Source organism: Blennius ocellaris (assembly GCF_963422515.1).
Source record: "Blennius ocellaris genome assembly, chromosome: 8".
NCBI classification, from domain to species: Eukaryota; Metazoa; Chordata; class Actinopteri; order Blenniiformes; family Blenniidae; genus Blennius; species Blennius ocellaris.
The window spans coordinates 29,450,125-29,472,752 of NC_137657.1; the positions used below are offsets into that span (position 1 = coordinate 29,450,125).

Genomic DNA, 22,628 nt, shown 5'->3' on the forward strand with positions numbered 1-22,628 from the left:
TTAACACAACGTGCAAAAATTAAATTCCCGAGGGGCCAAATGAGGAAATGCTTCCCACCACATAAACGCAGCGTCTCATCAAACTCACTGGAAACAGGCAGTGAATAAATACAGCAAATAAATACGTTCACAGCATGGAGGTCACATTGAACGCCGTCAATCTATTGTTTAGCATAAATCGCAGCTCTTTGCACGATCTGACGAGCACGTTGATCTTCCATATTAGTGACGCAGTGTGTGTCCTGCTGGTGAAGCAAAGTATTCTGGGAATGTGATTCGCTGACTGAGGAGATTTTCCTGAAACAAAGTATATATGCAGAAACTTCTTTCCATTCCATGACCATAAACCACACTGACACGTCTCTCTGTTTCTAAGTGACTTGGATTGAAGTGTGAATCCAGTCCTGACCTCAGACTTCCAATAGAACTGTACGCAGCATGTGATCGGCCAAAGCCTCGTGTTTCTGCTGCAGATTGTAGAAGTATTTTCCCATTAATCCCTCAATTCTGCCATGACTGATGATGGTGTGACGGTTGCAGAACTCTGCTGCATTTTGTTCCGATATCTTTAACTAAATCAAGGAGAAAACTTTTTGGACCTCAGGATCGGAGGAGAGCAGCACACTTCTTCACTTCTTACCACTCTTGCCTCCAAAGAAATGGAATGCAATTCTGTATTGTCACTCTGTTAAAACAGTTAAAATCAGTATTAGCAGCAGTGGAAACGTGGTAGCGGCATCCTCGTGAATACATGCAAGAGTAAAATACACCAGAGAGTTCAAAAATACGTCTATTACATATTAAAAACCCAAACTAGAGAAGGAAATAGAGTGGCTAATGCAAAAATATTGGTGTGTGTGTGTGTGTTCGGGGGGGGGGGGGGGGGGGGGGGGGGACAAACAAAAGATTCTTGTCTCGTAGCAGGAAGGTCAGATGGAAGCTGAGCAGTTGCCATGATGGTCTTGTGTCCTGGAGTGAGACATGTCCAGACGGCCGATGTCACGGTTGTTTGACCACAAACAGCCTGAGAGTTTTCAGACTGTCTCAGCCTCACGACACCCAAACAGTGTGACCTTTGCTTCGGGCTATAGCTGCTAACAGCCACGAGGAAAGCATCAGAAAATGATGACCTGAAGACAACAAAAGCTTTTTACTGCACTTACCTATAATGGAAACAACGGATGGACCCACTGTTGACTTTGAGTGTTCCAGGGCTGTCCAACACGTTTTAGTTCGGGAATCACATGCAGCCCAATTTCATCTCGAGTGGGCTGGACCACTAAAACAGTATGGGAAAAAAAACTGTTTAATTTTAAACTTTTAAGGTTTTTCTTTGTTGTGGCACAGAGTAAACGTGGTGAAAATGTCAATGTTTTTCCAAAATGAAACAATTACTACAGAGAGTTACTACCATCTCAACATAAAGCCAATTAAAATGAAACCTTCGGGTGCAAAAATGTCCAGACGTCTCCTGTCACTGTTGCATTGTGGGAGTTTCTCCCGCCTCCCCCTGACAGCGCGGCTCTGAGGAGAGTTTGATGACAACCAGGGAGCTGATTCATGGAGCGTCAGGAGATCTCAGCTCAGTCTGTGTTGTGTCGTTGTTGTGGTTTGTTTAAAGTTCCAGTGAAATGTAACACACTACTTTGAAAAAAACGATAGTTGGGGTTCTACTTGTAAGGTTCCTCCGACTCTGCCCCACCACTGTTGTCGCATAACAAAGTCATTTGAATTTTGAATCTCCAGCTGACGAAATCGGGGGAATCCTTCTTTGTGGGCGGAGCCTATGTGTGACGTCACGAGTTGTGCAGATCTCCATCTGTTGTGTTTATATCGGCTTGTTTCCTCTTAAATATCAAAGTTTTAACAGTGTTTTGAAGTTATAGTCGGCATTTTATGAGCCTTGATGAAAGATTGAGCCTGGAAGAGACCAGAGAGGAGGAAAGGAGCACGGGCGGCGGGAGGAGCTAGCTCACGCAGCTAGCAGCTAGCAGGAGCCGCTAGCTTGGGCGGGTAGTACACGATCAAGTAGCACCTGGACTCATCTTCGGTGATTCTGCGCAGTCGGAAAAGCGCTTCGGCATGTTGGATCCAGGAAGCCGGTCGTTCTGCCAAAAGTCCGGAGCCTCAAAGCCTCAAAGGTGAAAAGTGGCGGCTGCTGAGGCGAGGAGACGAGGACGAATGGAGGACGAAGCGTCTTCTGCTTCCTCAAACATGTTCCAGACGGGGTCACCGATGGCAGAACCACCTTCTGTGTCTTCTTCATCAATCACTGGGTTTGAAATGACCATGATGATGAAATCTGGTTCAATTCAGCCTCTTGGTGGTCAAAACTCTGATCCTCCATAATGTAAACACAACTTGGGCGTGTGCACAACTCGTGATGTCACTCTGTTATTGTCAGAAGCTCCGCCCAGCAGAGGAAATAGCGCCGTTTATCGGCTATTTTCTGGCAGATTGCCGCGTTTTAACATTTTACCTTCAGCCAGTTAGCAGGAAAACGTTCTAGAAGAGACACCAGAGTGTTTTGGAGGTGGAACTTTCATTTCACTGGGACTTTAAACGGTGAAAGCAGCAGGCCAGTTGTGGACCACGAGTCTTATGTTGGACGTCCCTTTATCTATTCAATAGTTCCAGTTGTTTTGTTTGCTGTCAACATTTTTGTGTATTCAGACGTTCCCAGGAAGAAACGACTCACTCACCTGCCCGGCCAAATCACCATGTTTCCAACCGACCAGCGGGCAACGAAAACATCTCGTTCCATTTTTACGACTTCAAACAGCCCTTTAAAACCACACTGATGTGAAAAATCAACATGTGAAACTGTGTTAAACTGTTTGTCTAATACTTGTAATCGAGGCTCACACGGCATCAACTAACATGGATGATTTGATTTTATATGTTGTATTGAAAGCAATCACCTCGGTGAAGTGCCGTTACTGACTAGAGCTGCAGCACAACTCTGCTGGAGACCAATTAAAAGTCAAGGTGTTTGAATTTTATAGCGCAATAAATCCAGTTTCCATATTGTTTTCCGTCGCACGCTGAGGAGAAACACAGAGCGCCGGTCCTGATTGTAACAGAACCACTGATCAGAAGGCGACGCAGGATGAAGATGGATTTCTCCTCTAAAACCAGGAAATGTCATTTCACCCTCTGATGTACGTAAGTGCGGCTCCCAGAGAAATGGTGATTGTAATTTTTAGACTTCATTATGCGGGGAGCCGGCTTGTTTACCGTGACTTTGCTGAACCGGTCATTTTTTATGTTTTCGTGGACATAATGAACAGAGGCGTCTGAGCTGGAGGTAAATTCACTACTTTGGGCCGAACGACGCACTGGAGGGAAAGAAAATGAGAAAGAAAACATTGACATTGAACTTTACTGCAAACAGTGGATACATGAAATGTTAATGCCTGGTAAAATATTAATGAGTGAAGTAGTAAAGAATTGAATGTGCTTGTTGTTTGGAGAAACTGTTTTTTCCCACCAATAGAGAATATTGGCTCTGTGTTCATCTGGGTGGAGATTGAGGATCACGGCTGAGTGCAGCGGTTTGGACAAGTCATTGTTTTTAAAGTGTCCCTATAAAAATGAAGCTTTCATTGATGATGGACAAGAATGAAATAAATGGCTTTGCAATGATTCTTGTCTTGTTGATATCTTCATGAAAGGTTTGGTGCGTGTCGGTTTGCACGAGACACTTGCTTCCAGAAAATGTTCCACACTGATTTACATCCTACAAAATCTGACTTTTAAATCTCCTTAACTCAACTTCATTAGCCTCTAAATCTTGTGTGTCTTTTTCCTTGACAGGGGGAATATTCGAGTCTGTGGAGAGTGGCCCATCGGGAGCGGAGGAATTAGCCTTTAAATTTGCTTTAAACACAATCAACAGGAACAGAACCCTACTGCCAAACACCACGCTCACCTACGACATCCAAAGGATAAACATCTATGACAGCTTCGAAGCCTCCAGGAAAGGTATTTATGCACCTTTTATTGAAAATTGTGCCTCCGGTGCTCGTTCTCACTCTCCGTATCAGTGTGTGTGTGTGTGTGTGTGTGTGTGTAGCTGTTTTGCAATGTAAATGTGTCCCTGGTTTGAGGCGTGCGAGCTGCAGTGGCTTAGATTGTGACAATTATAATCAGGCGAGGGAGAAATGGCTGAGCACTTCAAATGTAAACAGAGAGAATTGATTGGTTCCAGGTAATGACTCAGCGGCAGTAATTCAAAGACCTGTTTGGCCCCCAGAGACAGCCAATAAAGTGCTATAATCTATCAGTTTTGTGTGTGCATCAGGCTGACATTTCAAGTCTCTTATCAATTACGGCCCATTATATCCTGTCTCAGTGATTTACCCAACTCCCCTATATCAAATAAGGTAATTAGAGTGCACAGGCAAGCGAATACAAAGATGTGCAGTTGTTTGCATGTCACAACAATGCAATTTCCTGAAAGGGAGCACAAACTGGTCCCAGCGACACTTTCAGCTTCGTAGTATTTTCAGTGATAGAGCCTGTGTGGAGGATGTCAGAAATATTAACACTACGTACTAGAGGTGTAACGGTACACAAGAATCACAGTTCGGTAGGTAACTCGGTACAGAAGTCACGGTTCGGTTCGGTTCGGTACAGTTTGGTACTCAGTTAAGGGGAAAATGAGCAAAAACCCTTTTTACTTGCCCGGACAAATTTTTACTTGCCCGAATTTTAATGGAATTTTATAAGCTTGGTTAATGTATGAATTCAACCAACAGATCTTTTTACTTAAAAACACTTGTAGTTTCTTTAATAATCAAGATTTCTCAATGAAACTTTCGGGGAAGGTGTATCTCTTTATACTCGTCAATCTGAAGGAATAATCATATCATATATATTTTAAGTTTGTTCTTCACAGCATAAAGCCCAGAGTTGAATTAACTCCCACAGTGTTTATTTTAGGCCGACCTCTGGGGTTTTTGCTGTTGGTCTGAAATTAATGTGACAGTATTAAGACTGGGGCTATCACACCCTCCTACCATACTACGACCTACTGCCACACCTTATTTATTGTATTAGTCACCTTTTATCCATATACATTTATTTAATAACATGGTTAATGTGTTTCATGTATTTTTATTATATTATAACAGTGGGGTGTACGGTGTCTCTGAAAGGACAAACTTCGGCGATTACATACACAATGCGCATATATAACAATATAGTTTTGCGAGATCTCGCAAAAGTTATTGTGCGATCCCAAGAAAGTTTTGCAAGATCTGGAGATATTTTTTTTTTTTTCTCTCTTCCTTTTTTCCCCTTCGGGGGCTCCGTATTTTTTTGTGATGAATTCGAGTGAGTTTTTATTTAGTTCCGGTGACGTTGAAATGTTGACGGAAGTGAAAAATTCAAAATGGCGGACGACAAGGCGTTTCTCCGACGACGTCATAAAACCCGCGGTATTACGCAACGCTACCCAATCAAAATGCATATTTTCCATGTAAGACGCAGCGTCACTGACCAGAACGTGGAACATGAATCTGGAACAAAATAGCGGCGGCGACCGGCCGCGGTCTTCACGTACTATCATCGGCGTTCACGCGAGAATCACGTGGTCGCGCTCTCGGGGGGGAGAAATGGCCGCGCCCATTTCTCTCGGCGGGAGAAATGGGCGCGCCCTGCGGATCCGTGGGCGATACCAAGGGACTTTTTGCCGATTGAGCCTTCATGTCGAGCCCCGGTCTTATAACGTTTGCACCGCGGTACACCTCTGGACCGGACCGGACGGTACGGTACGGTACCAGGACGTACATCGTTACACCCTTACTGCATACAGTACAATCATCTCCATGTGGACCTTCATGGCCAAAAGATGTTGCGCTTTACAAACGTTTTACTTTGACAAACCTATAATTTCTCTGCGAAAGGCTGTGGACTTATTTGCCAAAACGTTCGTGACACAAACATACAGAACCAGGAACCTTTGGAAAACCAGCAGAGCAAAACGTCCTACAAAGTGTGTCACTATGGTTTTTTGACACGATGAGTCTGACTCTAGCTCGTTTCCATGACAACATCGTCAAGCGAAAAGGCTAAACTTTTGTTGCGTTTTGGGTTTTTGTTTAACCTGAAACCGCAACTTTCCGAGAACGGCTCTCGAGGTGGAACTTTTTGAAAAAGTATGTCATGATGGAAACACTCCGTCCGGAGTCCCAGGACACATGTGTGAGTAAATGAGCAATAACAACAATGACGGCGTCCAGAGAGTCCTAAACTCCATAACGAACCATAAAACTTCACAGTTTTATAGTTGAGTCAAACGGAAAAATGATTGGACTTGGTCTTCAGGCCATACGAATGTCTGTGTCCTCACCGTTGTTCATGTTTATAGCGTATTGTTCTCCCTGTGCATGTGTGTGCTTCTCACAGCGCCACTGTATCTACATTGTTTAAAGCAGGGGTGTCAAACATGCGGCCCGGGGGCCAGAAGCGGCCCGCCAGAGGGTCTAATCCGGCCCGCCATGTGATTTTTTTTGTATATATATGAAAACTGACAGAGGCTGATCTAAAAACACGAGATTGGCAAAAATGACATTCAAAACCGCCCTTGGTCAGAATTAATTAATGCGGCTGTGGAAGTCACAAAACACAACGCCTTTCACAATAAAGACGTCCAATTTATGTGAAATGATACTTACACGTAAACTCAAAAAAAATTCCCAGATGATGACAAATTGTTTTAATCCTGAATAAAAATCTGATATCCAGATACAGGTGACTGAGGGTTTTTTTTTTTTTTTGCAAAAATAATAATATCTGATTAACTTTAATATGTAAATTTCAGAATAGACTGGCAAATTCTTGCAGCTACAAAAGGATCAAAAGAAGGAACGACTTTGACATTTGTCCATATCTGCAGTTTAATATGTTACGTTTGACTTGTTCGGCCCTCCAGAGGTCAGATTAGGGTGGATGTGGCCCCTCAACTAAAATGAGTTTGACACCCCTGGTTTAAAGCATTCCTGCCGTTGGACTTCGTTTTCAGAACATTGCCGTGTAAACGTGAAACTTTTTTTCTAGAACGACACTACAACGTCTAAACAATGTCTTTTCACTTGAAATATCGTCGCGTAAACAGACAACCTCAGTGTAAAACTCTCCCGAAGCTCAAGCAAGTCCATGACCCAAGGCTCCAGTCGGGTCTCCACGCTGGCAGGTGTATTCGCTTTCACTCTTCTTATCAGGGAAAACAACTGAGTTTCTGGATTGTACCTCCTGCACAAGGACATTCACACGTTCTAACAGAAAAGAGCCAAAGACAAAGCACACTGAAATCAATATTTCCAATACAACCTCGTGTTGGAATGACAAAAAGGGTCGAGTGGATAGTAATTGACCGTTTTAGAGTCGATGACACGTTACCTTCTGTAGAGTCCACACATCATCACACCTGAACAAACCAGGAAGTCAGTTCACAACTGTCCTGTCATCTTCATTATGCTCGTCTGTTTGTAGCTGTTGGAGTGAATTTGTTCACCTAAAATGTCTGGTTCGGTCATTAAATGTCCTGCTTTGGTCTGCGTTGATTACCTGATAAAGATGCTGACTAGTATCTTCTCACTGATCTCAGAATTAAAGCAGTTTGTGATCATATATCCACTACATGTATCCTTGCACCTTTTACCCACAATCCTTCAGCATTCACTCCTTCACCTAATTGGTGTGGCCACAACACACACGAGTCAGGCATCACCTCGTGACCTTGGACAAGCGAAGTAAACAACCGTAATTATTTGCTTGGCCTGGCCCCTGCGAGACGGCAGAGTTTACCGAGGACCAAGTGGACATTGTGAATCAGTGTTAATGAGCCGGGAGCAGAGAAACAGGCCGTCACCGGGACCCGGCGAGTTCCGGCTGCTCCGCTTGGCCTCGTCCAACAGATTAGCCACCGTACGTCAAACGGCCGCAGGAATTAATGCAGGTTCTGATAGCAAGGCGTGGGAATACACAGTGCAGCGCAGCGTGTGGCGGTGAAGAGCTGCCGACCCATTGGGAAGCCACTAATGACCCCGGTCCACCACGAGAGCCGCAGTAATGAGCCTCCCGGCCACACCTGGGAGAAATGGAAGGAAGTGACCTGGTCTGATGCGTCGGGTTTTGTTTCCCATCATGTGCATTGCTCACCGGGCCTCTCCTGGGGTTGATCACTGGTTGTTACGCTTGCTGTGGACAAATGTTCAGCAAACAAACAATCGGTGTCGACGTTGACTTTAAATCCCACACGTCTGGGTGAAGGGAAGCAGTGTGCCGGAGAAGCAGGAAGACTCCACCTCACAATCTGCAGGTCGTAAATAACTCCACGCCCAACTGCCCCACAGTGGGGGGGCGACCGCTCACCGAAAGGGGGAGGGGCTACATGTACAGAATTATTCATAATTTCCAAAAGAAAATAGCAAACATTATTGGTGTTGGCGATGTTGCTCACTGTTTTAAAAAGATGTAAGTTGTGTTTTCAGCCCGAGGTTTTGTTCAGCCCACCTCCTCACAGCAGAATTGATGAAGTTTAGTTTTAGGTTAATAGAGAATAAGCTGAGTCGCTGAACTCGTTCTAAATGGTGAAACGTTCCTTCCCTCCAGCCTGTGACCAGCTTTCCCTCGGAGTGGCGGCCATCTTTGGTCCCTCGCACAGTTCCTCGGCCAACGCGGTGCAGTCCATTTGCAACGCGCTGGGCGTCCCGCACATCCAGACCAAGTGGAAGCACCAGGTGTCGGACAACCGAGACGTCTTCTACGTCAGCCTGTACCCGGACTTCTCCTCCCTGAGCCGGGCCATCCTGGACCTGGTCCACTTCTTCAGGTGGAAGACGGTCACCGTGGTCTACGACGACAGCACCGGTAAGACCGGCTCTGTTTCAAATGATTTGGTTTAAAGCAGATTGATTTGAAGATGATTATTTATTTTATAGCATTGGGGGGGGGGGGTGCTGGTGCAGGTTTTCTTTGGACTGTGGGAGCAAACTAGAGTCCCCAGAGGAAACCCATGAAGATATCAACAAATCACAACAACTGTCAGAATGTGTCCTTCCATTTCATGTCCTGTCAACCCTCCCTGTTGATGACTGAGAGGAAATCGCCCATTAAGTCATGTTGAATGATGATTAAGTGAAAAATTCATTGAAAATTATACAAAAGTCAGATGCATTTTTCAATTGAAGATTCAGAACTTTCACATTTCCTCACAACAACAAACCTCAACTATTAAAATGACAGAGACTATTCAAATACATGAGATTACACGTATTACAACAATTAACCTTTGTATGAATGTGCTTACAAAATATATCACACGTTGTAATATTTAGTTCCCTGATGTTGAAGTGAGGAAGATTTTTAAATGACTTTTAAAATATTTGCATATTGGGATGACAGGCGCCTTCGATGACGCTAAATCTGCACTCTTCCTGACAGATTGATTGTAATTCTAAACTCATATGTGCACATCAAGTGAGGTAAACTTCACTTCATGCATTGGAATGAGCATTTGACATTCAGTCCACTCTAAATCAACTCGCCGGTCATAAACCAAGGAGCAGAAGGGAGTTTCATTCAGAGGAAGGCAATAGAAGGATCAATGATAGCAGGAAGTCGCACGGATTCAGAATGCGGCACAATCAGAAGCAGTGTTGCAGGCGGTGGCTGTGAGGCCCATAAATACCTGGAGGAGTCACACAACTCTGTTCAAGGCTCTGCCTTTTGTCATCACAGTTAAAGTCAACACTGTCGGCTGTCACTGTCTTGTTACGAATCACTGAGCTTCCAGGAGGCGGACACAAAGAAAACAGAGGACAAGCTTCATATATATCCATATAAATGTGATATATATACTTTATTTCCTCATCCACCACAAGCTTTTATCAGTGAATTCACCATTTTTGACTTTCAGTTTATTTGTAAATTTTAAATGATGAATTTCTGAGAATCTCAGACGCCTTGCTGGACGTCAAGCTGCGGCTGCATGCTGCACCTTTGTTTTCATTAAACATGTCGTCGCCCCAATGACACTGAAGCTTTTGAATTTTCAGGAGCTTGAAATACATATAAGTGGCACGTCATTTCCAGATATGCACATGTTGACACTGTCTTGGCAGATTGACGAAGATTTAAAACACATTTTACTTCCTGAATCAGTCCAACACTTTGTTGTTCAATGGTTGCTGAGCTTCTATACTCCCATGTTGCCATTAGTACATAAAATAAATGTATTTCTTAACCAGACGCTTTTCCAAATGTGTTATTTTTCAGCTTCAGACGGTAGGTAGCGTCATATCCTCCGTGTTTTATTGACGAATATTCTTACAAAATTGCTCAACGCTGAACGTTTTCCTCCATGTGCCTTTGTCCTCTTGTACTTTCCCCAAGTTACACACACACACACACACACACACACACACACACACACACACACACACACACACACACACACACACACACACACAGATTAAGAGCATATTGTGGCCATTTGCGGAGTGTGAAGTCAGAATTTGCAGCGGCAGCAGAAGACACGTTGAGCTCGTCCTTGTTTAAACCTTGCTGTTGCTGCGGTCCAGGTCACTGGGTGACGGAGCCGCCAGCAGGCAGGGTGCGTGGACCATATGCCAGAGGTCGGGGTGTGTGCCAGCCCGCAGGGCGGCTGCCAGGCCTCCGACAGACACACTGGGACCAGTACGGCCTGGATCGCATTCCCTGCGTTCAGCGTGACGCCAACAAATCTCTGCTTGGTGGAGAATAGAGCTAATGGCTGTTTTGCAAACAAGATGTTGACCAACAGTTTCCCTGTCTTCGTGGAGACGATTCTGTCATCGGGGCTGAAGGCATTTTCATTTTTTCCCAGGCTTCAGCTGGAGGATGTTTGTGTTGTGGAAGACGCTGGTTTGAGGCAGAGGGACACGTAGAGACACAAAGAAAATGTTTCCCCATATAAGGATTCAGAGGAAGCTGGAAGTCTTTCTACCGTCGACACAAACCGTCCGCTGAGCTCCGACGTCGACAGATGTGACGCAGTCAATCCTCTCTGCAGTTTGTGTGGCTGCTCTGTAAACAAATCCATCAACGTCTGTTATGTGAATATGACAGAGCTGCAGGCTTGATGCTCACAATTCTCAGTTCACCCCCCCCCCCCCCAAAAAAAAGTTGTTGAGTCCCACTGTTTTTTCCTTAATTCCTCTGGATTGGTGTCAGAAACAACAAGCCCGCCGACTCCGGTTTGCCAAAACGTTGTTGTGAAGCCAAACCCTGGTGGACACGCCCACTTCCACCAACAGACACGTTGGAACTTTACCAATAAACCATGAGATCAGTGGTGTCAAACCTATTTCACTTCAGGTTCCACTTACAGTCCAGTGTCCTGGTGAAATAGTGTCATGAGAACCTTTCACTTTACACTTTAAAGTTCTTATTTGATGTAGTATATAGTATACGTGATGAAAACACAACTTTTTGAAAACAGCTCCCAAAGTAGAACTTTGTGAAAATGCTCAGAAAACAGGGTCTGAGGCTTCTGGGTGTTCGACACCAGTGGCACTCGACAGTTCCTTCCGTTGAGCCCAGTGGACCGAACGGCCGGAACCTCCTCTTCTTCAGGTTCTGTCCTTCTTTGCTCCTGCAGTTTCGTCTTTCTATCAGCGGACGGATTCTTTTGGAGTTTGCTCTGTTGACCTCTATTCACTGATTTACTCAATTTGTCTGAACAAAAGCTCTAATCAAGTTGAATTTTTCATAAAGCTGTGCCAGAGTTCTAAAAGTTGCCAAAGAGGTCAGGATGGCGAAGAAGACGAAGACGAGACGAGACAGTCTGGACAAACAAGAACTCCCCTGTTAGGCCATGTGATGTTTTCAAGTGAAAACGGCAAACGTTTGTTGCTTTTTGATATTTGGTTTGGTTTCTGTCTCCATTTGGAAAAAGTAAATGTATACATAGTACTGGCACCTGTGCAGCACAGTGGTGGTTATTAGTAAGCCTGCAGGTCCGGGACTGCATTAGAGGTGTTTTATGCTTGATTAAAGGTCTCTGCCGCCTTCAAGCAGCACATTTTCAGCATTTCTTTTCTGCTCACACATTGTGACACAGTAAAGTGGGAGAGCAGTGGTGGAACTAATCCAGTGAATGATGACTAAAAGCCCATTTAGGTGCTTTGGTTTGAGGGTCCTGGTATTGTTCACGCTGGCTCTTGGTCACACTCTCACGGCTTAATGAGACACTTGGACAGAACAAAGGCATCATTTATATTATCAGCAGCACCTGTGCGTTTTCCGCCACGAGCAGGATGGTGGTGACCTCGCTGTCGTCAGCTGTCACGACGGCTCTGACAACATAGAATGATCTTGTTCAGCATAATGCATCATTTGGTAATGAACTACGCCACAGGTCAACAGGGACTAGCTTGTGTTATTCATTTGGTACTTTCTGAAATTATACAATCTACTCTGGATTTTCTCAGAGAAGAGAGTGGAGTAGAAACCATCTCTCTGTTTTTTCTTCTGTCTTTTTTTTTTTTGTTGCAATTTGCAGGCTTCGCAGAAGATTTTCCAAGTAATAATCTGTGCAGAGTGGAGCCATCTCAAGTGATTGGAACATCCTCAAAATGGTAATTCCAAATGGGACAGTCTGGTCGCCCGATTGGAAGCTCTTCCCAGACAGACAGTGTGTGGAACTGCTGACCACTACTTGATATTAGAACCAGGCCAAACTTCCATTGTGGTGCTTTTAGGCAGAGCAGGACCGACGCATCACGGAGCCGGGGATGGTGTGTTGCAGTGGTGCAGTGCAGTCGGAACAGTCCCGTGGTCTGTCTCTGGATGAAGTTTCCAATTTTCTCTTGTTCAACAAGCATCAACAAACACAGTGTGGGGGTGTTCGGGAGCGTTGTGTTCACACGCCAGGTAGCTGTGAGTCGGGCGGTACAACAAATCATCCTCAAAACCCCAAGGTCGGACGTTGGATCCCTCACCGAGGGACTGGATGCCCGAGCAGCTCCTCTCGGAGGGCTGAGGTGCAGCAGCCCTGAGAAAACAGCTCCGGGTTCAGAGACAGGAAAGTCGTTTTCTCTGAAGATGCAACTGTCTGATTCTATCCTAATACCTCAGGAACTGCAGAATCCTGAATAATTCAATTGGGTAATAATAATAATAATGGCTTGGATTTATGGAGCACTTTTTTCCAGCTGACTCATACAGAGACCATTATTCATTCCCAGCAGTCCCAGCGGTGGAGGACCTCCGTCAGCTGCCCCGCTGCCCCGGGGCTGCTGACGGAGGCCCGGCTGCCGTTCCACCACCAACGTTCAATCCCATCCATACGAGGCAATATGACGATGATGATGATGATGCCACATTTGATCACCTGGAAAAAGAACACAAACTTAAAGGGCAATATTTTTACATAACTAACTAAGTAACTAAGCGATTGAGTAACTAACTAACTGACTAATCAGACTTTATTAATGCCTGTTTGAGAAAAGCTTTCTCTGACTTCTCTGGCAGGAGCATCAAGGTCATTTTGGTTCAGGTGCCACATGCAGCCTGACCAGGGAAATAGTGCCACAATCACCTTTACGTCTTCAAGCTCATGTTTGTTGTGAGTACACAACCAGCCAAACAATTACTGCAGAACAATTACTAAGATCTCAAAATGAATTCAGTTTTAGTGAAACTTTCTGGAGCAGAAAAACAATGAAATGTCTCCAAGGCGTCTCCTGTCACTGTTGCATTGTGGGACTTTTTCCAGAGTCGCCCTGACAGCTCGGGAGCTGCTTTCATGGAGCATCAGGAGATCTCAGCTCGGGTCTCAGTGCTGAGCTGTTTCTCTACTCTTAAGAAATTTGTTTTTTAAATTAAAAAAAGTGGGTTTTGACCAGCACTTGGTTTGTTGGGCCGGACTGGACCAGTTCTGTCCCCCAGGCCTCGGCTTGGAAACCCCTACTGCAGGACACTACTGCCCCAAACATGTTTAGTATGCCTTATGGGGGGTCTTACTAAATCAGCCCTTCATCCATTGAGATCAGACCTCATCACACTGCCACCTCATCACACTGCCACCTCATCACACTGCCACCTCATCACACTGCCACCTCATCGCACTGCCACCTCATCACACTGCCACCTCATCACACTGCCACCTCATCACACTGCCACCTCATCACACTGCCACCTCATCACACTGCCACCTCATCACACTGCCACCTCATCACACTGCCACCTCATCACACTGCCACCCCATCACACTGCCACCCCATCACACTGCCACCTCATCACACTGCCACCTCATCACACTGCCACCTCATCGCACTGCCACCTCATCACACTGCCACCCCATCACACTGCCACCTCATCACACTGCCACCTCATCACACTGCCACCTCATCACACTGCCACCTCATCACACTGCCACCTCATCGCACTGCCACCTCATCGCACTGCCACCTCATCACACTGCCACCTCATCGCACTGCCACCCCATCACACTGCCACCTCATCACACTGCCACCTCATCACACTGCCACCTCATCGCACTGCCACCTCATCACACTGCCACCCCATCACACTGCCACCTCATCACACTGCCACCTCATCACACTGCCACCTCATCACACTGCCACCTCATCGCACTGCCACCTCATCGCACTGCCACCTCATCGCACTGCCACCTCATCGCACTGCCACCTCATCGCACTGCCACCTCATCGCACTGCCACCTCATCGCACTGCCACCTCATCGCACTGCCACCTCATCACACTGCCACCTCATCTCACTGCCACCTCATCGCACTGCCACCTCATCGCACTGCCACCTCATCGCACTGCCACCTCATCGCACTGCCACCTCATCGCACTGCCACCTCATCGCACTGCCACCTCATCGCACTGCCACCTCATCACACTGCCACCTCATCACACTGCCACCTCATCGCACTGCCACCTCATCGCGCTGCCACCTCATCGCGCTGCCACCTCATCGCACTGCCACCTCATCGCACTGCCACCTCATCGCACTGCCACCTCATCACACTGCCACCTCATCACACTGCCACCTCATCGCACTGCCACCTCATCGCACTGCCACCTCATCGCACTGCCACCTCATCGCACTGCCACCTCATCTCACTGCCACCTCATCACACTGCCACCTCATCGCACTGCCACCTCATCACACTGCCACCTCATCACACTGCCACCTCATCGCACTGCCACCTCATCACACTGCCACCTCATCACACTGCCACCTCATCGCACTGCCACCTCATCGCACTGCCACCTCATCGCACTGCCACCTCATCACACTGCCACAGCGTCCTTCAGGTCGGACAAGAGACGCTAATAATACAATGAATTGTGACATTTTGAGATTCCTGAACCTACCAGTCATAAGTGTGTGTGTGTGTGTGTGTGTGTGTGTGTGTGTGTGTGTGTGTGTGTGTGTGTGTGTGTGTGTGTGTGTGTGTGTGTGTGTGTGTGTGTGTGTGTGTGTGTGTGTGTGTGTGTGTGTGTGTGTGTGTGTGTGGGAGCAGGCCTGCAGGTCTTGCCGTCACCTTCACAGAGGAATTGATTGCAGCTGACCCCGCCACCTCTGTTAATTAAATTGTGAAGTGGACATAGCTGGATCACCATGGGGTTAATAATGGCTTGATTTTCTGTCTTGATGATCGGAAATGAGATCCCGGCTCGACCTGAAGTGGCGTCCACCTTGCCGGCGTTGCCGTTTACACCGGTGTCCTGATCCTGAGGGCAGAGGGTGGCGGTGGCGAGGAGGCGGCTCGCCGGGCCTCTTGGGCGACACACCGAGCCAAATCCAGCGCAGGAGAACATTTCTATTCATTTTATTCTCATCGGTTCCGCCTCTTCCTCCTCCCCCCTTCCTCGCCCATCTGCTCCTTCCTCTCCACGTCTGCTTTTTGGGAATGGGATATAAAGGGGGTAGGAAACAATCTCTCCCTTTGTGCTGGTTTTCTTTCTTCTTTTTTTTTTGCAAGCGCAAAGCAAACAAGCAAATCAATAACCATAATGGGACTTTTCTAACAGCTCAACTTTATAATAGCAAAACTGAGATGGCAGCAGCATGTGTCCTCGCTCTCCCAGCCCGCCTTAACAGCCACACAAGTACCTGGAGCAGTGCTGCCGCTGCACAGTTTGATTAGGCCATAAGGGAGAACAGGCTACTATACAATAAAACACTCGGGAAGAGCTGGGCGCAGTATGTATGTGTGGAGTGCAGTGCCATTTATTTGTTGGTAAGCAAACAAATAGTGTTTAGTAGTGGCAGCCGCAGCTCCTGCGCCGGTGTTTGGCCTCAGACAGCGACTCACTTCGGCTGAAGGCGGGTCGATGGCGGACTGAGGAAGGAAGGTGTGCGGACACTTCATCATCGCGTCTGATTAACGTGAAGCGGCGACACAGCAAACCAAGGCTCAGGTCATTATTCTGCCCAATGTAATTATAGAGTGACACCGATCACAGCTTGGGTTATTTTCATTCTATGAGACTTGAAATGGAGCAATGTTAATGAAAAAGAAATGTGTAAAGACTGGAATATGTAAAGTGATGTGAAAGTTCAGTTTTACAGAGGATTCAAGAGAGAAATCAACAATGCCTCATCTCTTTCTCTTCCAGGCAGTTTTAAGCTAATGTCAGTCCACATTTAAAAACATTTTATGATAACGATTTGCATTTAAATAATGCATTCATTGTTGAAATCAACTTTAACTGAATAAAGGCTGGGTCGTAAATCACATAATCAAATAGTACGTTTCTGTTCAATGGAGAGTTATTGAAACCTGGGTCATCTCTGTGAGGCACAGCCTACTAACACGTCAGAACATCATTTTCTTTCATTTTCACAGTTTCCCTTATACATTTTCATTGTATTTTAGCCAAGAAATGATCTTATATTTCTTTCAGCTTTTTCCAAACTTGGGAATACCAAGGTCCACCAGATAGTCATGAATTCTCCTTGGTCCATCCAAAATCTCAAACACGATCAGAAGGATAAGCTGATATTCCCTGACATATATTCTAGAAACAGATTAATGTAATTGGGACCTGGTAAAATATCAATAATGTGTGTGTTCAGTATGGTGATGAACAAAACATTACGGGCCGCCCAGTCGTTCATCACTGCTGCTCTGCACACATTGAAAAACATTCATCCAACAAAAGGCAGAAAGCAGAAGTTCATAAATATATCTTCAAGAAACGATGTGCAGACACCGGTGAAACAAACCTACTGGTCTGTAATTTCACAGTATTCAGTCCAGACATCAAGAAACAATTTGAATAGATTCGATTATGATGGAATCTAAATCTTTTATCAATCCCAGGGCAAAGCGCCGCCTTTCTCCTTCAACTAGAGAGCCTCATTCTGCTTCATCTGATCAGTGGTGAAGTCTGTTTCACACTCAGCAAGCTGAAGGTCAAGGTCACACAGATGCAACCTCCAATGGGAAACCAACTTCTGGACACAAAATGGAATCGCCTTGTATTTTCAACTTTGATCCCTTTTGGTTAGAATTGTATTATATCTACATTTTTTGTAGTATTGCTGAAGCTGAACAATGAAAACCTTTCGTGTACTAATGAGAAATGATCCTCACAGTTTGAGACTCACTGATCTCTTGGGACAAAACCTACAATTTCAAAATGTCAGTGGATCCGCCAACCAGGAATAAGATGAAGACCAGTGAGCTGCAGGCGGCGCAGAGACAGAGGAGATTCATTCTTGTGTTGCTGGTGGTTCTCCTGCATCCAGACAGACGTTCCTCTGGACTGTGGTTCCACCAGGGTCCCGGGAGCCTCCAGATGTGCAGCCAGCCCCCGTTTAAGAGCATTATCTGGTCGAAAGGATCATGGCTTCTTTCACAGCATGTTTGCCTTCGGGTGAGCAGTTTCATGTGTGTGCAGGATAAATCAGGATTAACCTGTGCTGCCAACACAACCCCCCCCCCCCCCCCCTTCAGGGGACTGGACTTTGTATCTTGATGGATTTGAGCCATTTGGCAACGCAAGGGGAACCAAGACGGTATTGATTAGATGGCCTTACTCTCATGGCTGTCCAGTGAGCATCCCTACACTCAGACAGAAGCTGCACTCATTTGAAATGCATGAGAGTCGAGTCGTCACATCTTTTCTCTCAGGCTCAATAAGTTGGACGAATCAGCAGCTGAGTGGAATCTGCACGGCGACCAGATGATTTCTTTTTTCTTCCCACAGTGAGATTTGAAATCAGTTATGAGTGATAGGATTCCAGTCATGGGAATAAATAATAATATTCATTTTCTCCAGATGTATCAGCTCAGTTTCAGTCCCAGTTGTTATTATTGTTATTTATTGATATACTGTTGTATTTAAGACCACCGATTTAAAGTGGGACATTCACATAAACATATAATCACGGCTGAGAATAATGACGTTTTAATGCTGGTGATTTTAAACAAAACAGTGGAGAATTATTATTAATTTTTTTTTATTAACGTTTCAAAGCATTTAGATTCATATAAAGGTTCTGACGTAAATGATCCAGGTTTAGTTTAAAGAGTCAGGGTTCAGTGTTGGGTGTCTTTCGTCTATTCTTGTAGTCTGGGTCCAATGTGAAGAATTGGGATTGATCATAAAGAGTGTAGATATTAACCTCACCTCTGGTCTTTCAAAACCGTTACAGTGAACCCCGTCCTGATCAGGATCAGTCGTCTTGGATCCTTGAATGAAATTAATTTCCCTTTGTTTTAATGAGGTTGACGGAACGCTTGAGCCTCAAGTTAAAGGATCAAACATGGAGCGACGACTCACTATAATGGATGATGAGTTTATTGGTCTATTAGTCCCAGTAGCATAAAGGTATCCGGCCCGTTGTGTTTTGGTATTTGGTGCACAGCGTTGGTCCTGCAGTCCTGCTAATGGAACGCTGCAACATTATTACTCCTCCTCCTCCTCCTCCTCCCCCTCCTCCCCCTCCTCCTCCTCCTCCTCCTCCTCCTCCTCCTCCTCCTCCTCCTCCTCCTCCTCCTCCTCCTCCTCCTCCTCCTCCTCCTCCTCCTCCTCCAGTGGCTGACAGCAGGACGGAAGCATTCAGCCATACATGTGCTTCTGCTGCATGTTTTTTTACGCAGTTGATTGTATGTTCTGCTGTTTCCTTTCGGAAACGGAGCCAGAAGAAAGGTCAGCATGCTCAGATCAGCATGCTGACCACCAGTGATGTAAACGACGGCACGCTGTCGCTCCAAACAGGTCGTTTGCAGGAGAAAACGAAGGCGAGCTCAGCTGGTAATTTGCTGCAGGACGTGTTGGATCTTTGTTAAATCCTGATTCTTCACTAACAGGCAGTGAGGAATTGAGAAAAACATTCAGTCTGCTGGTGAATTAAGTGACTCGGTTTTATGGATTTCTCACACTGTTGTTTATTGTCTGAACACGACGTTTTGTAAAGTTGATTGAAGGAAAGGCAACAACCAAGCCTGTATCTAATGAAGAAGCAGAATCACTCTTTTGATTCATGAAACATAATAATAATAATGATGATGATGATGACGACGTGTTAACGACGTGCCGGGCTCATACAGCAGCGAGGCTACAAGCTAAACAGGATTAAAACCTGACAGATCGTCATTAGTGAGCAGGAACCTGCTGAGCAGCCCAGACGGTCGCCACCGTCCGACCAGTTCTCCTCAGCGCTTCTTGATTGTGAATTTGAACGGACAGCGACTTGACGAGTCACAGAAGCGTGTGGACGTATTTTCCAGCCAGACGCTTTAAGAAGTCGGGGTTTTCAATCAAGTCCCACTGACACAGTCTTCTGTAAGTGAAGGACAGAAATGAATGGCAGGACTTTGTGAAGACTTGACGTCCTCATACAAAGAACAGGTGTGGTTCCATTTAAACCCGCAGCAGTTATCCCAGATTGTCTTTTTTATTGTTGGGGGGGGGGGGGGGGGGGGGACCTCTCGGTACAGTAGATGTAATTCTGGCTGATAGTTGTAGAAATGAGGCTGTTAAGGGTTTATTCAGCCCTCTGAGAGGAACTCCATTCAGCCTCCTGCTTTGAGAACCATTTCTTTCCTCACTGTGCAGAAGTGGGAGTTTTAATTTAATGGAACATTTACTACATGTCTTCTAGAAACTCTCACTGCTCACTTTCCACTTTCCCCGTTTCATTTAGTATAAGGTTTTATTGTCAATAATCTTAACTAAAAAAGCAAGGCTAAAAGTCTCCATACAGCAAGGCGTATCAGCATGACCCTGTTTCACCGAGAGGGTTGATGCTGTGCAGTTTATACAGTGGGATTATAATCTGATGTCATCTTGTGTGTGATTGATAGCATTTTAATACAGATTAAAAAAAATAGTGTATATGATTTGTCAGAAGAAACAGTAATACCCTTTGAATTTGGAAAACAATAACTTGTGTACCTTGCCGCCTGGAAAAACATTCCTATTGAACATCATGTTTTATTCAATTGCTCTGGATGTTTTTGTTGCTCGTTGGTTTAGTATCTGCAGGTTTTCTTGGTCTGGTCGGTCAACTAGTTGGTCAATTTGTTGTCCATTTTACTGTCAGACTGAATGTTTATCAGGCTTCTGCTTCACTCCAACATCACTTCCAGGAATCAAATATATCTTTGGCTTATAAGCATTTTTGAGCTGACCATCATTATTGCAAGTTTTCCAAATTGGAAATAATTTTCTCAATTGAAACAACTTGCCAAGAGGCATTTTCAGACATTATCTATAATAGAAGCCTACATATTAACTTGGTGGTTTGGTCGGTTGGTCTGTGGGTCGGTTGGTCTGTGGGTCGGTTGGTCTGTGGGTCAGGTGGTCTGTGGGTCGGTTGGTCTGTGGGTCGGTTGGTCTGTGGGTCGGTTGGTCTGTGGGTCAGTTGGTCTGTGGGTCGGTTGGTCTGTGGGTCGGTTGGTCTGTGGGTCGGTTGGTCTGTGGGTCAGGTGGTCTGTGGGTCGGTTGGTCTGTGGGTCGGTTGGTCTATGGGTCGGTTGGTCTGTGGGTCGGTTGGTCTGTGGGTCGGTTGGTCTGTGGGTCGGTTGGTCTGTGGGTCAGGTGGTCTGTGGGTCAGTTGGTCTGTGGGTCAGTTGGTCTGTGGGTCGGTTGGTCTATGGGTCGGTTGGTCTGTGGGTCAGGTGGTCTGTGGGTCGGTTGGTCTGTGGGTCGGTTGGTCTGTGGGTCGGTTGGCCTGTGGGTCGGTTGGTCTGTGGGTCGGTTGGTCTGTGGGTCAGTTGGTCTGTGGGTCGGTTGGTCTGTGGGTCAGGTGGTCTGTGGGTCGGTTGGCCTGTGGGTCAGGTGGTCTGTGGGTCGGTTGGTCTGTGGGTCAGTTGGTCTGTGGGTCGGTTGGTCTGTGGGCCAGTTGGTCTGTGGGTCGGTTGGTCTGTGGGCCAGTTGGTCTGTGGGCCGGTTGGTCTGTGGGCCGGTTGGTCTGTGGGTCAGTTGGTCTGTGGTCAGTTGGTCTGTGGGTCGGTTGGTCTGTGGGTCAGTTGGTCTGTGGGTCAGTTGGTCTGTGGGCCGGTTGGTCTGTGGGTCGGTTGGTCTGTGGGTCGGTTGGTCTGTGGGTCGGTTGGTCTGTGGGTCGGTTGGTCTGTGGGTCAGTTGGTCTGTGGGTCGTTGGTCTGTGGGTCGGTTGGTCTGTGGGTCAGTTGGTCTGTGGGTCGGTTGGTCTGTGGGTCGGTTGGTCTGTGGGTCGGTTGGTCTGTGGGTCAGTTGGTCTGTGGGTCGGTTGGTCTGTGGGTCAGTTGGTCTGTGGGCCGGTTGGTCTGTGGGCCAGTTGGTCTGTGGGCCGGTTGGTCTGTGGGTCGGTTGGTCTGTGGGTCAGTTGGTCTGTGGGTCGGTTGGTCTGTGGGTCAGTTGGTCTGTGGGTCAGTTGGTCTGTGGGTCGGTTGGTCTGTGGGTCGGTTGGTCTGTGGGTCGGTTGGTCTGTGGGTCGGTTGGTCTGTGGGTCAGTTGGTCTGTGGGTCGGTTGGTCTGTGGGTCAGTTGGTCTGTGGGTCGGTTGGTCTGTGGGTCGGTTGGTCTGTGGGCCAGTTGGTCTGTGGGTCGGTGGTCTGTGGGCCAGTTGGTCTGTGGGTCGGTGGTCTGTGGGCCAGTTGGTCTGTGGGTCGGTTGGTCTGTGGGTCGGTTGGTCTGTGGGTCGGTTGGTCTGTGGGTCGGTTGGTCTGTGGGTCAGGTGGCCTGTGGGTCAGTTGGTCTGTGGGTCGGTTGGTCTGTGGGTCGGTTGGTCTGTGGGTCAGTTGGTCTGTGGGTCGGTTGGTCTGTGGGTCGGTTGGTCTGTGGGTCGGTTGGTCTGTGGGTCAGGTGGTCTGTGGGTCAGTTGGTCTGTGGGTCAGTTGGTCTGTGGGTCGGTTGGTCTATGGGTCGGTTGGTCTGTGGGTCAGGTGGTCTGTGGGTCGGTTGGTCTGTGGGTCGGTTGGCCTGTGGGTCGGTTGGTCTGTGGGTCGGTTGGTCTGTGGGTCAGTTGGTCTGTGGGTCGGTTGGTCTGTGGGTCAGGTGGTCTGTGGGTCGGTTGGCCTGTGGGTCAGGTGGTCTGTGGGTCGGTTGGTCTGTGGGTCAGTTGGTCTGTGGGTCGGTTGGTCTGTGGGCCAGTTGGTCTGTGGGTCGGTT

General features: G+C 46.7%; 1 protein-coding gene across 1 annotated transcript in view; it reads left to right on the plus strand.

Moving 5' to 3' along the window:
* LOC308133904 (glutamate receptor ionotropic, kainate 2) overlaps window positions 1-22,628 on the plus strand; it is a gene marked incomplete at its 5' end in the record, with an annotated part of 304,935 nt that overhangs the window by 72,454 nt on the left and 209,853 nt on the right. The window contains 2 exons of the mRNA XM_080501449.1: window positions 3,817-3,984; window positions 8,620-8,877. Coding sequence (XP_080357575.1) covers window positions 3,817-3,984; window positions 8,620-8,877 — 426 coding nt within the window. The remainder of the gene's footprint in view (window positions 1-3,816; window positions 3,985-8,619; window positions 8,878-22,628) is intronic.